We start from the raw sequence: 17,539 nt of genomic DNA on the forward strand, positions 1-17,539 counted from the left end.
GGATTTGCAGTACTAGTTTTACCTATGATTCCAATAGGTGTGATTTCAGGCAATTATGGTGCATCGAAACTTTAGAGACTTAAATGGTTATCCTACTTCAGTGGGAGTGAAGCTTCTGATGTCAGGTGTGAGGCGGGGTGAGGGGGACAGGACTGGTGAAGGTGGGGTGAGGGGGGACAGGAGTATGAAACTGAATGTGCCTGTGAACCCTCCACAGCTGGTGAGCAGCTCCCCTGTGTCAGACCCAGGACAAGAATGGAGGACCCGGTCCCTGCCCACAGTGAGCTTGCACCCTGATTGGTAAACAGAGAGACAATGGGCAATTTCAGTACTTCCCTCAGGGGGTTGATGGGAGGGTTACATGAGGTAATGTATGCAAAGTGCTTAAAACAGAGCCAGGCACTTAGTAAGTGCTCAACAGGTGCCCCCATTATTATTGTTATTATCTGTCTATAAGCCTGGCCTGGCCTGGCCTGCTCTCTTGTCTGTAAGGCTCTATGACATTTCTTATTTAAAGCTCCTGGCCTTTCATACCTTCAGCAAACATTTGTCTCATTTCATCTTATGTCAACAAAGGTCACTGAGTGCTTTCAGTGTCCTAGATTGCTGCCAGGCGGGGCTCAGAAGTGATGAGGAGTCAGGGTGTCTGCCCTCGATCAGATTTGGGGGAGACTCCACTTTCATGCCTGCCTGCGGGTGAGAGACAGAGGCGCTGTAGCAGGAGGATGGCCAGTGGAGGGACTTCGGGGATGCAGGGGGGAGCAGCCACTTCAAGCTGGATGGGGTGGGTGGAGACAGCACTCACAGATGCCTACATTGGAGGAGAGGCCTTGAAAGAGCAGGTCTGGTGATACAAATGGGCCATATTTTTCTCTGTACCTAGGCTCTGCTCAGACATCACCTGCACTGTCATTTAATCCTTACCTTATAAAGCAGGTCCTCTTAGAATCCCTAATTTATGGGTGGGGAACCTGAGGCTTAGAGACACGAATTCGCCAGTAGTCGGTATTTCAGACCTGGTAGGAATATGGTCAGGCAGACAGTATGGGGAGCGGAGAAGGCTTCTGGGCAGCTGAGAATAAGAGCTTAGCCCAACTTTACAGGGTAGGTCAGCAAACCACGGCAAGGTGGTCACGGCACAGCCTCCTGGGTACCTGGGCCTCCACAGGGTGGCAAGAGCCAGGTGAGGGTCAAGAGCACTGTATGAGGAGCCTTCCTAGCTGCTGCACCAGGCACAGTCCTCAGAAACGGGACCAGGGGTGTCTGGGGAAGCTTCCTTTTCTTTCTCTCATCCCTGCATCTAACCCTTCAACGAATGGGACGAAGGTGAGCGCTAGCTTCCTCAACCCAAGCCTGTCTCCAGGAAGTGATTTCCGGAAGCAGTGGTCACTAGTTTTCTATTGGTGTGTCACAATTTGCCACAAATATAGTGGTTTAAAAGCAATACGTTTATAACCTCAGGGTCTGTGGGTTAGGAGTCTGACAACGGCTTAGCTGGGTCCCCTTCTCAGCATCTCACCTGGAGCTCCGAGCCCTTTTCCAAGCTCTTGTGGTTATTGGCAGATGTAGGACTAAGGCCCTGAGCTCCTCCAGGCCCCTCTGGGTTCCCTGCCACATGGCCCTCCCTGGGCCTACAGGCAACTTTCACAAATTTGGACATTCACACTGCAGGATAGTTAAGGGAATGTATGCAAAACCCCTGTTTAGAAAAGATATCAATGCCAAGTCCAAGGTCACAGATATGCTCTTAATCTAAGCTGGGGCAGAAATAGAAATAAAGTTGGTGAGCATCCAGGAAGGTGAAAGGAAAACTTTAGTTTCCAATACAATGACGTCCTCTGCGTACTTAAGACTCTCAGCTTCCCTAAGTGCCATTTTGGGTTGATTTTTGGTTAATGGGCAATTCACATCATCATCGCTTGTTTCTTCAAGGCCAGCAGAGGAGCCTCTCTTTTAGACGCTTTCCCCTCATTAAGTCAGGCCCCCTCAGGATACACTCCTTTGGATGAACTTAAAATCAACTGATTTGGGGCCTTGATTCCATCTGCAAAATTCCTTCACTTTTACTGTATTCTCCTGGATAGAAACAAGTCATAGATCTCAGCCACACTCAAGGGAGGGGATTCAATTCAATTGCAAATCTTGCGTGAATTTTGGGACACGCTATACAAGAGCATAAATGCCAGAAGACAGGGCTCCAGGGGGCATGTGGGCAGGGGAGAGGGTCGCCTTCGGGTCTGTGTCACAGGTAGGTTTAACTAACTTTCCTCCTCACATAGTTACATAGCCAAGCACCTGATATACAACCTTTGCTCATTTAATCACAACTGCATGAGGAAAGGACTGATAGTGGCCATTTCATGGGAACAGAAACTGAGGTTTAGAGATCCATCCCTTTCTCAAGATCACACAGGCAGTAGGGACCGAACCATTTCTTGAATTCAGGGTTGTCTAACATCAAACCGATCAACCCCAAATCTGTGTGCCACTTAAGGGAGCTTACTTACTGTCTTAAGTAACAGAGGACATCTTTGTATTGGAAACTAAAGTTTTCCTTTCACCTTCCTGGATGCTCACCAACTTTATTTCTATTTCTGCCCCAGCTTAGATGAAGAGCACCTCTATGACCTTGGACTTGGCATCAATATATTTTCTGAGGGAGGAAGGACACCTTTACCACATTACTGGGGGTTTTGCATTCATTCCCTTGTAACCATCCTGCAATGTGAATGTTATCCAAATGTTTGCTACAAGGAAACTCACCTGCAGGCTCAGGGAAGGTATTCGACACGACACCTCTTGTACTTGCTGGGAGTCAGATACTAAACTTACCGTCTTTCTATCACATTGGGCACTCGTAGACCAACTCAAGTGGTTTTCTAAAACAAAAGGGAGAGACAAGAGGAGGTTCCTTCTTTGCTTTCAGCAGATCTATTTTTAGCTCGCTGACCTGTTGCTAGAATGGAAACTAGTGACTTAAACATGAATGAATGGAAACCACTTTAAAAAATAATAGCAAGGCCCTGGTGCTGCCTACAGTGAAACTGAGGGTAAGGTTTTCAGAGGAGTATATAGAGACTCTGCCTTGTTTTGCTCTATTGTAATAATACCCTTCATTTGTAGAACTGACTGCAACCTAGAAAGAAGATTCACAAAATTATATAACTGAATTGTCCTAACGACTCTGTTTACAGATGAGGGAAAGTTTCAGGGGAGGTTCTGTGTCCTGCCTGCCGTGGCACAGCGCACAAGAGGAAAGGCTGGGTCTACTGCACAGGCACTCCCTGTCGGCTGCCCTGTTGCCCCCTGTCTCCTAAGCAAAGGTTGACCTATGAGTGGAGATGTCACTGGAGAATGTAACGGATGTGAGATGAACCCCATCAGGAACCACAGAAACACCCAGGGTTGACTCCAGAGTTCATCCATCAACATCCTGTTGGTGAAACTCCTTAAACCACTAGGCCAGGACTATTGTCTCGCATCCTGGAGGGTGAGGTGACTCACCCTGCACTCTGCCCTTTGCATGATTTTGGTACCTTTAATGGGATGCCTAGTTTTTTGTGTAGTTTAATATCCCTCATTTGCAAAACAGAGCCAGGGAAGAGAATGCTTATAGAGAGCAAGCTGAGCCTTTCCCATTTCCCCATTCAGGGTCAAATGCACTACCTGGTTTGCACGTTTACTGACATTGTGAATGTGATGTTGTGAAGGCGCCACCCAAGGTACTGGTCAAACAGTGATATCAGGCCCAGAAAGGTGGAGAATCTAGAAAACGACTGTTGGGGTCCAGCCCCAGCAGGTCCAGGGGTTCCCAAAGGTGTGGACGGAGTCGGAGAAGGAATGACACAGAGGCAGCATTCAGATGATCAGCAAAGCCAGGTTCTCTAGCTAGGTTCTTCAGCTAGGTTCTGTCTTTATTCTCCTGTTACATCTGTATTTATACCAGTTGATTTTAAACCTATCCATTCTATTCCAAAGGTTAGGGCATTTGTTATCTCCATTCCAAGGTCACCATTCTATTGTTCTGTTAAGCTACAAGGAAGTAACTGAAGGAGATTATCCTAAGTAAAGATTATGTAGTTTAAGCGTGATTGTTCGTAGTTAAAGTGATTAACTACCCACCTTAGTTAAGGAGTTTTACTGATTTATTCCCTTCCTTAGTCCTGTTAATTCCTAACTCCAGGGAAAAATCCCCACCTGGGGAAACAACCTTTCTTGGAGAGGTGACCTTGGTTAAAACACATAGCGCTAAGAAGGGGAGCAAACATATTAAGAACAGTATGCCATATACGCCAGGTCCCTTGAAACATATGCTGTGCAGATGTTTCTTCCCTGCAGCGACTGTGTCATGCAGCAAGGATGGACTGGCTTCCAGAAAATTCCCCCTTTTTTATTTTTTAAATGATAGCACTTGTAAATCAGCGGCCACCTCTCGGATTGGGTTGTTTAAGACTCGGAAGAAGACTGACAAGCAATGATAGCAAGCATAGCAATAAACATAGTGGATGGAGTGCACACAGAGCCTTGTTCCTGTAGAAGGTTGCTGGCCTCTTCAGTCAAGGATTTCAGCTGTCCCCAAGTCGGTGGTTTGGTTGTCCTCCTTGATCTGGCTAGCAGGTGGCGTCGCTGGCAATGGGCTTCCCGAAGCGTCAGCGCGTTGCATGGCTATATCAACGGGTCCATCAGGGCCATGCTTGATGGTGGTGTCAGTGTCCAGGGAGGAGTCAGCTGTGCCCTCTGGGTTGGCTGATATGGATGATACCAGGGAAGAGGATGAGGATGAGGCGGAGACGGAGGGTGGTGTGACATAAAGTCGGACTAGAACCAGGGGTGGGCAAACTTTTTGACTTGAGGGCCACAATTGGTTCTTAAACTGGACTGGAGGGCCGGAACAAAAGCATGGATGGAGTGTTTGTGTGAACTAATATAAATTCAAAGTAAACATCATTACATAAAAGGGCACAGTCTTTTTTTTTTTTTAGTTTTATTCATTTCAAATGGGCTGGATCCAGCCCGTGGGCCGTAGTTTGTCCACGGCTGGACTAGACGGTTTGGAATCCACACAGGTGAGTCTGCGTCCTGTGGAAATATACAAGCATATCCTCTCCCCCAGGTTAGAAGTACATCAGGTCCCTTCCAGGCTCCTGTAAGTAAGTCTCTTCATTTGACAAGGGCTATAGGTTTAGTTAGATTAGGGTTCCAATGTCTGTACATCAGGGAATTTCCCTCAGAATCTGCATTTAGTATATTAATTACAAATAGAGTATGTTGTGGTACATGATGAGGAGAGGACTATTTAAACTCATTTTCTTGTAATTTTTGGTAACAGGAGTAAATCAAACACCACTGGGGCTATATAATAGAACTCCCATTTGAGACAAGATATCTCTTCCCCATAATGTAAAGGGGATAGTTGTAATTATATAGGGACAGAATGTTCCTGAATGTTGATCTTCATCAGTCCAAGTTAAAATCTGAGAACTCTTTTTTACATTAGATGCCTTGCCTAGTCCTACTAGGGAAGTGGAGGTGGTGTGCGTGGGCCATGAAGAGGGCCAATCCTTCCCTGCTATGCAGGAAACGTCTGCTCCTGTATCCAATAGACCTTCAATTGGTTTTCCCTGAATTTGTAAAATTTTTGTAGGTCTAGCAGCATGAATTTCTTGTATCCAAAATGCTGCATCACTAGATCCAAAGCCTCTGGCCCCTCTGGCTTCCTGAGTAACAGCTGTCCCTATTTTATGTATTGGTAACAGGAGTAATTGGGCAATTCTCTGGTTGGGCTGAATCTGTATAGTTGTAGTGGGTGGGGAAAGTAAAATCTGTATTTCTCCTGTGTAGTCTGCATCAACAACTCCTGGGATGACTAAGATCCCCTGTAATGAGGTGGAGCTCCGTCCTAATATTAAACCTACAGTTCCCCCAGGCTGCTACTGGCGAGTCTGGGGTTAGTATTGCGTGGGTGGTGGAATGGAGGTCCAATCCTGCACTGCCTGGGGTTGCCCTGAAGAGGTCACTGACTGATTGAAATTTGCAGAGGGGTTGAGGGTTGATGCCCCTATTATTGCAGGGGCCTGGGGCTGGCCCCCTCTCAAGTTTCCTAATTGAGGTGATGGGATAGAACTTCCTTGGGAGAGGTTTATAGAATTTAAAGGCTGACCATTTTTATGGTATTTTCATCTACATTCCTTTGCCCAATGGAATCCTTTCTGACATCGGGGACAAACAGTTTTTGGAGGATTAATATTATTCCCTGATGTATTTCTGGGCTGTTGAGGAGCTTGCCATCTGGCCTGAGTATTATTATTTTTATTTGGGCATTCTTGCTAAAGTGCGCAGGTAGGCCACAAGAGCAGCAGTTCATATTTCTATTATTACCTGTATTATTGCTGGCTTGTCCTATGCCCTGTACATATTGAGGGTATGTCTCCCCCTTGAGGGCTGCAGCTATAGTTACACCATGTATAAAAGCTGGACTTACATCTGCACACCGTTTTATAAAATCATTTATAGTTCCCGTTCTGCAAATTGGCCTTAATAAAGCCTGACAGGTGTTGTTAGCATTTTCAAAAGCCAGTTGTTTGATTAGGATATCGGCTGCCTCTTCGTTAGTGATTACTCACTTGACTGCCTGTATGAGGTGAGAAAGGAAATCCTGATACGGTTCCTTGACTTTCTGTTTAACCTCTGTAAGGGTAGTTGTTTTTCCCACTGTACAAGGTAAGGATTTCCAGGCATTTACTGCACAACTGGTTACTTTAATAAGTGCCTCTTTGGGCATATACATTTGCTCCTGAGCCGTGTTAAAATCACCTTCTCCTAATATCATGTCTAGAGTTATTCCTCCTCTGGAATTTTTGCTAGTGGCTACAGCTCTTTTAGCAAGATCATCATATTCAGTTTTCCATAATAAGTAATCGCCTCCTGAGAGACAGGCTTTACAAACCTGTGACCAATCATAAGGAGTCATCCATTTACTGGCGAGGGCTTCTACCAAGGTTTGTGTGTAAGGAGCTAGAGGTCCATATTCAGAGCAGACCGATTTTAATTATTTAAGTATTTTGTAAGGTATAGGCTCCCATCTGGGATCATCATCACCAAACTCATTCTCATATGCAAGTGGGAAGCAGAGTGAGAATTCAAGATCTCCATTAGCTTCAGCTTCTCTTACTGCCCTTTGAAATTTAGACATGGAGCTCATAGGAGCCGGAGGACCTGGTTTAGGCTTCCTTTCTAATTTGGGGAGCCTGTTTTGAATGGGAGGGCTTTTCTCCTCTCTACTGACTGGAAAGGACCAAGGGTCATGTTTATGATATTTATTCTCCTTCCGATCAGTAGGCATAGCTAAATTGCTCTTAGATTGAGCTGGAGACAATAATGATGTGTCTTCTCTAGGTGGAGCTGAGGGACTATTTAAAGTTTGAGAAAGTTCAACCGTTTCTGCCTCTGGTGCCAAGGTGTCACAAATTAAATTCCAGAGGGAAAGGGTATCTGCTGGGACCTTCTCAGATCCATGGAATCTGTAATAAGTCTTTAATTGCTCTCCTACTTTAGTCCAAGTTTCTAAATTAACAGTTCCTTCCTCAGGAAGCCATGGACATACTTCTTGTATAAAACTTTCTGTCTGACTGGGAGTAACCTTAACTCTTCTGCTAGCAAGCATATGTGTTAAAAGATCAATACAGAGTCTTTTTTCTTTAGACTCAGTATGACCCATCTTCTCTATCTAAGTTCTGTACTATCCACCCTCTTACCCTACTTATCCTCTATAGGGGGGTCTGCAGCACCCTACAGTGCAGTCCTATCTGTCCCGAGTGCGGGGGGGCTTACCCAGGGGAACACTGTTCGGGTGCCAGTTGTTTGAGTCCTTTTTTTTTTCACTTTTTAATGCTTTATTCATTGATTAAAAGAATATACATTTAACATAAACCATATAATATCAGTCATCAGTCAAACATTCAGCTGGTGATCAGTTATTTTATCTGATCATATTTATAAGATAAAATCTCACCACATCTGGCATTTACACACACTGTGCCAGTGGATTCACACTACTGATGTACATATAAAATCCACGTGGTATGTGCCCAGTGGAGACAAAACAGTGCACATCTGGAGACAGAACTTATAAGACAGAACTTCAGAGACAGGGCTTGGAAGACAGGACCAAGAGAGACAGAGCCTAGGCACAGAACCTACACAGAACGTTCTCTAGAGACAGAAGAACTTCGCTGGCGAGAGCATGCCGGAGGATCCTGGACCGGGACTGGCCTCGGAGCCTGGAGGCAGAGCCTGGCGAGAGAGCATGGCAGGGGATCCTGGACTGAACCTGACTGCGGAGATTGGCAGGAGAGCCTGACTAGAACCTGGTGACTGAACCTGACTGGAGAACCTGAGCAGAACCTCTCTGGAGATCGAGACCAGAACTTGGCTGGAGATCCTGGCTAGGCTGTTGATCAACTGAACGCTGTCTCCGTGTCATTCCTTCTTCGCCGACTCCGTCCACGCCTTTGGGGACCCCTGGACCTGCTGGGGTTGGACCCCGGCAATGAGTACTGGATCAAATACTTTTTCTGCATCTATTGATATGATCATATTATTTTTATCTTTCATTTTGTTTATGTGGTGTATCATGTTAATTGATTTGTGGACATTGTACCAACCTTGCATTCCAGAATAAGTACCACTTGATCATGTTTTATGATCTTTTTAATGTATTGCTGGATTTGGTTTACTAATACTTTGTTAAGGATTTTAGCATCTATGTTCATCAGGGATATTGGTCTATAATTTTGTTTCTTGATAATGTCTTTATCTGGTTTGAAGTTAGGATAATTCTGGCCTCATTAAATGAGCTTAGGAGTCATCTGTCCTTTTCATTTTTTGGAATAGTTTGAGAAGGATAGGTGTTAGTTCTTCTTTGAATGTTTGGTAAAACTCACTTGTAAAGCCATCCTGCTAGGACATTTTTTTGCTTGGAGTTTTTTTATTACTACTTCAATTTTATTACTCATACTTGGTCTATTCAGATTTTCTGATTCTTCCTGATTCAGTTTTTGGACATTGTATGTTTCTAGGAATTTATCCATTTCATCCAGATTGTCCAATATGTTGGCATATAATTGTTTATAATATTTTATTATAATCCTTTGTATTTCTGTGGTGCCAGTTGTTACTTCTTTTTTCATTTCTGATTCTATGTATTTGGGTCCTCTTTGATTATTTTCTTGATGAATCTAGTTAAAGGTTTGTCAGTCTTGTTTATCTTTTTAAAGAACCAACTCTTGGTTTCATTGATCCTTTTTCATTGTTTTTTTAGGCTCTATTTTGTTTTGTTTTTTCTGTTCTGATCTTTATTATTTGCTTTCTTCTACTCACTTTGGGCTTTGTTTGTTGTTCTTTTCTAGAAAAAAAAAAAAAAAAAAAAAAAAAACAGTGCACATCTGTCAAAAGGTCATTTTAATATAAGATGGTAAAAAACCATTTGTAAAACACATATAAACTTTTTCCATAAATAGAATCATATCTGGACATCTGTTGCATAAATTGTGTTTCCAAAGCTTACAATAGAGCAGCCAGGTCTCAGCACTGCTGGGCACCCATGTTGGCTACTTTATTATTGCAGACTGTCCTTTAACATTAAATGCACAACATTCGTACCACTTAAAACTGGGGTCAGGTAGAAGTCTCACAGAGACCACATCTGTACTGCGGTTGCCCTGAAACAGTTAAATTGGCTTTTAAAGCCTCTTAGATATAACAAGGTTTTAAAACATACTTCATGGAATGTTCTTCATGTATTATAGCAGCTCATACCTGTGATAGAACAAGTTTTCAGTTTTTCCTCTCTTCCTTTACATTCACTATTCACAGTGAAACAGGTGCATGTTTTTTTTTTCTTTTTTGTGTGTTTTGTTTTTCAGAGTTCTGAGGTTGCTGACTGAGCCACAGCACAGCTGTGTACCATAGGTCGAAATTCGACCTTAAATATTACAATCTAGAAGAATCTGGCTGGCCAGAGTGGGCTGGCCCCTGCCAGCATGTGGGCACTTCTTCAGTTAAGTCTATTCTTTGGCAGCTGACACGCCTGCTGACAGAGAAAAATTCAGTGACTTGTTGCTAGGGATTTCACGACTAATGTTTGTTTGCAAGCATGTGTGTTTACAGTTCTGTTTTTTGATTTTCTTTTAGGAGGTTTTACCCTGGAATATAGCTTTTTTCTTCCTCCACTACTTGAAATCTGGGCTTAAAAGCTAACTTGAACGTGTAATATAATTGATAAATAAAATCATGTCAGATATAGTTTCTAAAAATCCAACAATTTTAGTATTTGTTTATGTAAATGCATTTTAAAATAAGGGTTAAGCAAGATTCTAACCTAGTACTATACAAAATTCAGAATGGTAATTGGTGATAATCAATTTTATATATGTAATGAAAGTTAAAATTTTGGCTTTTCTGTTAAAGATAACTCATTTGGGACATTGTCCTCCCTTCCATTTCAAATTAAAATGAATGAAATGCTATTAGAATGCGTGAATGCAGTATACAGCATACAAATCCACCAGGCTATAGGTATATATCTATATATGTATAAAAATATTTTGGCTCCTGAGTTCAGCTCTGACACACAAAGAATAAAATAATCAAAAAGAGAGAGTAACTCAGTGAAAAATAAAGTGAGCCAGCAGCCTCAGACAACCTTCAGTTGTGTATCTTTAAGGTTTGGTAACAGGTCTATTAACTGTGAAAGCCTTAAAAATAAAGTGAGCCAGCAACCTCAGACAACCTTCGGTTGTGTATCTTTAAGGTTTGGTAACAGGTCTATTAACCGTGAAAGCCTTATACATTGTCATTTCGAACTTCTAATCCAATACCCGACTACGTTCTTTGATCAAGAAGTAGAATATACATATATAATTCTATGACGCTAATACTGATTAAATACAGCACAAAGGGATTAATTCACACTACTGAAAAAAACATAATAGGATCTTACTTGCATATGTAACCACAGGAATTGTACATTTAAAAGAAAATCTAAATGTCTTCGCTAAAGCTTTGCATCTCTCTGTAAAAATGACGATTTGTTTCGGTGAAGACACTGAATGATTCATTGTCCATGACTCTGTGCCAAGGTTGACCCAGGCCCAGGGACACCTTCTCAGTAAGGTTATGCACTGGATCCACATCCTGGTCGACCAGTTCATCTGGGTCAAAATCAATGCTTTCTTCAGTGACTTCAAGTACTTTTAGATTAGAGCCACGAAGACGAGCAATGGCAATGAGGTTGTGTGCCCACACTGTGTAACCGTGAATTGCCAGAAGAGAAAGCTTTGTGCATCTCCACGCTAATAACACCAATGGATCTTCGTTTCGGTTATCACTAAGATCTACAAAATCAGACGTGTCAAGCACATCATTCGTTAATATGAAATGAGTGAGGAACTTGTCATATTGCCTAGATATAAGATCAACAATAGCTCCCGAAACAGCAGTGAAACACCAGCAGCTGTCAAAATGAATCCTCTCTAGTGGTATACTGGGTTTCAGAATCTTTAACATGTCTTCCGTCATAATATCAAAAGCCATGATATAGACCCGGAGGCTGGGGCTCCTTCGTGACAAGGCTTCCCAATGCTCATCATTTGGCATGTTGTCCAGAGACTTGTGCATCACAGAGACATCGCGGACCAGGAGAGACAGTCGCTGCAAAGGCACATGGTTGCTATGGCTTAAGACTCCTGCCATCTCAGCTGTAAAGTCGCAGAAATCCAGGGCAAGTGAGCACAGATTCACAAATCGCTCTAGTTCCACTGCAGTGATAAGGGTGCTGTGACCAGGAATATTGCTGTCCAGTAAACTCAGGTGCTCCATGGTGCGGGCAGTAGAGTTTGAGAGAGATGACAGTGAAGTTGGGGTTACTATTTCCAGCTGAAACCCACAGGACAGCCATTTCAGTCGCCTACTATTACTCAGTATTTCTTCAAACAGCTGCCGAATTTGCTTGATTTTTTTGCCATCAGGGTCCACCTTGCTGAGGTATGTATTGGACAAATTTCCTTGCTGTTGTGGAACGCTCATATCTCCAAAAAGGCTAAGCTTCTGGAGGTTCCTGTTGTTCCGGATGCTGACCAGCACGCACAGCACCATTTCCAAGTAGGTGCGCAGCTCTTCCAGCCAGTGGGTGAAGAATTGCAAGGCCTGGACTTCTTCCCCGCCAGTCCCGGTCCCGGTCCCGGGGTCCGCGTCGCCTCCGTCGCCCGGCCCCCCGCCTCCGCTCAGGTAATCCTCGGCGGCGGGGGCGGCGAACTCAACGTGCAGCTCCCGCACGAACCGGCCGCACTTGCGCATGAGGAACTCCAGCCGAGGCTGCTCCGCCTGGGAGACCTGGAGGCAGATGCGGAGCTGGGGCCAGAGGGCCGGGTGGAAGAGGCACTCGCGCCAGTGTGAGCAGGAGGCCGAGGCCCGCAGCCGGTCAGGCGCCGGCAGGAAGGAGAAGATGTGCGCGATCAGCTCGCTGGGCAGCGACTGGGCTCCCACTGCCTGCCTGCACAGAGCCATCCAGCCTGCGGGGTTGGCCCCAGAGAACCAGCCGCTAGCCTGGCAACCTTTACTCACAGCCTCTGAGGCCTGCAGACTCAGTTACTTCAAAACTGTCGTCTGGTTGGTTTCTGCCGGGGTCCAGCCACACGGGTCCAGGGGTTCTGAAAGGTGAGGAAGGAGTAGGCGAAGAATGCAGGACACCGAGACAGAGTTCAGATCATCAGCATAGCCAGGTTCTCCAGCCAGGTTCTGTCTTTATTCTCTTGTTTCATCTGTATTTATACCAGTTGATTTTAATCCTATCCATTCTATTGAAAGGTTAGGGCGTTTGTTATCTCCATTCCAAAGTCACTATTCTATTGTTCTGTTAAGCTACAAGGAAGTAACTGAAGGAGATTATCCTAAGTAAAGATTATGTAGCTTAAGCATGATTGTAGTTAAAGTGATTAACTACCCACCTTAGTTAAGGAGTTTTACTGATTTATTCCCTTCCTTAGTCCTGTTAATTTCTAACTCCAGGGAAAAATCCTCACCTGGGGAAATAACCTTTCTCGGGGAGGTGACCTAGTGCTAAGAAGGGGAGCAAACATATTAAGAACAGTATGCCATATATGCCAAGTCCCTTGAAACATATGCTGTGCAGATGTTTCTTCCCTGCAGCGACTGTCAAGCAGCAAGGATTGACCAGCTTCCCCCAAACGACTTCTATTGATCTGCATCTTCATGGGGATTTTTCTTTGTACCCCCCACTTTTCTCCCCAGAATTTCAAAGCAATTCTGACCTATGCCAGTCAAAAGGTTTCTTTCTTTAGAGGTAGTATGTGGAATTAGAATATTTATAGAACAATTTAGCTTCCAAAGATACTGGGCTCTTTGTAGAAGCTGGAAAGGGGTCTCTGAGGCCTTAGTGATGACAATCAGGAAAGGGGACACAATTCATGGTAAATGATGCCTGGAAGACATCAGTGGGGACAGAGAGAGGATTCAGAGTTAAAGCCAATCATGCTGTGTTCCCTCCTCCCCACAACATTTGGACAAGAGTGAAACAAGATTCAAATGGATGTCAAGTGCAGCCAAGCCGGGCAGACCAAGTCCCGCACATCAGCACCTCTGGACCAGTTCCACCATGTGGGCAGGAGATTCATGCTGCTACCCAGGAAGGGGAGAGCCTGGGCCTCAGTACTGACCTCTGCACTCAGCCGGGGCCCAAAAGACCGAGATTTATCTCTAAGTCATCACCCCCTGCTAAGTGCCTGCAGCTGCACTGATGCGGCCAGAGGTCAGAGTCTGTGTGGGGACCATATTTGTCTTGCCCTGAAAAGGCTCTGCTCTCCCGTGGGCACCTCTGCTCACTGGCCAAGCACTACAGTGTGCAGGTCAGTAGCAACCTTGGCTTTAAAAATTCCATGCCTTGAATCCACAGTCTTTATGATTTTAATCTAAACTCAATTTGTCTTTGAAGGCAAATTAATAGAACCCTGATAAAAACAAGGATAATATGTAAGAACCACCTGACAATCCAATCAGGTTGACACAAAAAATTAACCATCACAGGGGTCTCAGAAGTCATCTGGTGCAGCCCCTTCGCCAAAGCATGACTTCCTCTGACCATTCATCCTTAATAAACCCTAGGACAGGGGTGGGCAACCCCTGGCACACGTGCCAAAAAAGGCACGCCAGTAACTTTTGCTGGTACTTGAAACCCTCTCTTATAATCTTCCATTTACAATTGTGAATCTTGGTTCTCAGTGATGAATTTTGTTAAGTCTTGTAATAGGAGTAGCCTGACGGATGAAAGTAGTAGCTCGTGCATATCTCTGAAGGTCACAAAATATAAACCTGATGTCAAATCTCTGTCATCAGTGATGCAGCAGCAAAAGTCCCACTGATAATATCAAACGGAGTCATAAAGTTTTCTGTCGGACTATCAGTGTACATGTATACATTAAAAATAAATGTATTTTTCATCATCATATACTGTGTTTTTGTCACTCGAATGAATTTTATTATTTCTTCAAGGTTCTTCACATACGTACACGTTAAGAGATACCAAGTAGGCATAACATGTTCTCAAAAAATTAGGGTTGGCACGGAGAAGAATTTTGAGTCAGAGATTTTGCTGGTTTTGGCATGCACTCACAAAAAGGTTGCCCACCCCGGCCCTAGGAGGTTCATACCTATAGGAAGTTCATGCCTATTGTCCTTCCTGATGTGGGTGGGCCTCAACCAAACAATTAAAGACCTAAGTAGAACAAAGAGGAACTCCTCTGTCTGTCTCCCTTGGACATCAGTGTTTTCTTGTCTTTGGAAACATCGGCTCTTCTTGGATCTGGAGCTTAGACTATTGGCTCTCCTAGTTCTTAGGTCTTTGGACTCAAACTTGAATTTATATACCATTGACTCTCCTGAGTCTCCAGCTTGCTGACTGAAGATGGTGAGACTTCTCAGCTGCCACAGTCACATGCACCAAGTCCTTATAATAAGTGTATTATAAGGGTTCTCCAGAAAACCATGCTATTCTACTGGTTTTGTTTCTTTGGAGAACCCTAACTAATATACCTAGATTTGCATGTTGTGTAACAAATACCTAAAGTTGTAGAAGTGGTTTTGAGTCATGAGTGTTGGGTAATGGGTAGATAGGGGAAGACCTTTGAGGTACATGCTAGAAATGTGTATGTTAAAGATGATTCTGATGCGATTTCAGGAGGAAATGAGTAACAGGTTATTGGAAACTGGAGGAAAGATAATTCTTGTTATAACATGATACATAACCTACTGAATTATGGGCTAGTGTTTTGTAAAAGAACTTTTGAATGATGAAATCAGATGTTCAGTAGCGGAGATTTCTAGACCAAGTAGTGCAGGTGTGACTTGGATCCTCCTTACTGCTGTGTGAGAGCAGAGATTTGAATTAAAGGAGTTCTTGTTAGGCAAAAAGGAACCAGACTTGAGATTTGGAAAATTCTCAGTTTACCTGTATTCTAAAAAATGAGAAAGTTTGTTCTGAGAAGAACACTGAGGGTGTGTCTCAACAAACATTGGACTTAACAGCCATTGGACTTAACCGCCCATGGACTTAACCAGACATCTCAGTAGAAGCCAAAAATAGAGATGGAGTTATATCAGCAGATATATTGTGGGCTGGAACTAAAGAACAGAAAAATGAGACAAAAATGAAGGAGGGCTATTGGACTTCATAGATCCTACAGGCCCAGATCATAGAGCTAACATGTACTATTCTTCAAGTAGAAAATGACTCTGAAGGCAATTCCAACAGAAATCATCATCTCAGTTTCATAGACTGGAGCCATTGCCTTGGTTTCAATAGGCCAAATGGCCTTCAACCCCGCAGAGCTTAGGGGACAGGGCTTCCCAGAGCCTTGGTGCAGGACTCCCACCCAGCAGAGCCATGAGGGTGGGACTACTGCCTGGTGGTTTTGAGAGGTAGGGCAGTGAGTTAAAAAGAATTATTTTTGAGCTTTAACATCTGATGAAATTTGCTTTGTGTTTTGAACCTACTTGGGAACTGTCACCCTTTCTTATTTCTTGTTTCTCCCTTTTGGAAAGGGAATGTCTATCCTATGTTTTCCCCACCGTTGTGTTTTAGAAACACATAATTTGTCTGTTTTCACAGCGTCATAACTGGAGATAAATTTTGCTTCAGGATGAGTGGTACCTGGATTCTCACCTGATGTAGATGAAATTTAGGTGAGACTTTGGATTTTAGAGTGCTGGGAAGAGTTAAGACTTTTGGAGCTGTTTGTGTGGAATGGATGTATTTTGCCTGTGAGAAGGACATGACTTTGGGGAGAGCAAGATTGGAATGCTATAGACTGAATTGTGTCTCCCTATAACTCACACGTTGGAGCCCTAACCCTCCAAGTGACTATATTTGAAGATGAGGCCGTTGGGAAGTAATTGAAGTTAAATGAGGTTATAAGGGCAGGGCCCAAATCCAGTACTATTGATGGCCTTATAAAAAGAGAAAGGGTGAGATTTCTATTTCTCCACCATGTGAGGAGCCAATGATAAGGAGGTCATCTGCAAGTCAGCAGGAGAATTCTCATCAGGAACCAAATCAGGTAGCATCTTGATCTTGGTCTCCCCAACCGCCAGAACAAGAGAAATAAATTTCAATTGTTTAAGGTATTTAGTCTGTGACATTTTTTATGGAAGTTCCAGCAGACTAAGGCATCTCTTTAAACAGTTGTTCTCAACCTTCTGGCCCTTGAAATACAGCTCCTCATGTTGTGACCCAACCATAAAATTATTTTCGTTGCTACTTTGTAACTGTAATGTTGCTACTGTTATAAATCGTAATGTAAATATCTGATATACAGGATGGTCTTAGGCGACCCCTGTGAAAGGGTCATTCGATCGCCAAAGGGGTCACGACCCACAGGTTGAGAACCGCTGCTTTAAGATCGTAGTGTTGTGATTACAAACAAAAAGCAACGCTTACCATCTGCCAATAAGTCAATCAGCTTTTTCTTAGCTTCCTCTGTGTAGAAAGCAATGCAGAGAATATAGAGCTGTGCACATGTTTCTTTTGCCAATGGAGACTACAGGTTAGCAGAAGAGATATAACTTGGACATGTACACCAACAGGTATCTAAATTCAAAGGGCAGCAGAAGATAGCACTAATATTGAGTTTGGAAGGAGGAGCAATGATTTTTGGCAGAGAAGTTACCCAGTAAGGTTTTATGGAATGAGAAGTGATGTTAATAAATGTCTCTAGGAAGCAAACTTTTTGCAGAGTTTCCTACATACCAGCTAAGTTAATGGGTCACATGCTTGGGTCAAGTCCACGGTATCACTCATGTTGCTATTCTCAGCATCTTTCACCGGCTGCCAGTGGAAGAGAATCAGGTCTCCAGTTTCATGGGCAACACGGAAGCCTCACTGACTTTCAAGTAAGTCACGACTGCTACTGATACATATGAGCAGTTCATGGAAAATGACGCAGGTTAATGCTTTTCTACAATTGTGTAT

General features: G+C 43.6%; 2 protein-coding genes across 5 annotated transcripts in view; one reads left to right on the plus strand and one right to left on the minus strand.

Annotated features, from left to right (window-relative positions):
- CLIC5 (chloride intracellular channel 5) overlaps window positions 1–17,539 on the plus strand; it is a 154,096-nt gene that overhangs the window by 69,709 nt on the left and 66,848 nt on the right. The gene's annotated exons all lie outside the window — the stretch shown is intronic.
- Window positions 10,764–12,564, minus strand: LOC132237268 (F-box only protein 33-like). The gene has a single exon (XM_059701525.1). It carries the CDS (start codon window positions 12,562–12,564, stop codon window positions 11,041–11,043), a length of 1,524 nt encoding a protein of 507 aa, XP_059557508.1. The 3' UTR covers window positions 10,764–11,040.

The sequence above is a fragment of the Myotis daubentonii genome, chromosome 6, assembly GCF_963259705.1.
Source record: "Myotis daubentonii chromosome 6, mMyoDau2.1, whole genome shotgun sequence".
Lineage (NCBI taxonomy): Eukaryota > Metazoa > Chordata > Mammalia > Chiroptera > Vespertilionidae > Myotis > Myotis daubentonii.

What these genes read in the sequence shown, in the direction of transcription:
- LOC132237268 (XM_059701525.1), bottom strand. Translation starts at nt 12,564, where the DNA reads ATGGCTCTGTGCAGGCAGGCAGTGGGAGCCCAGTCGCTGCCCAGCGAG.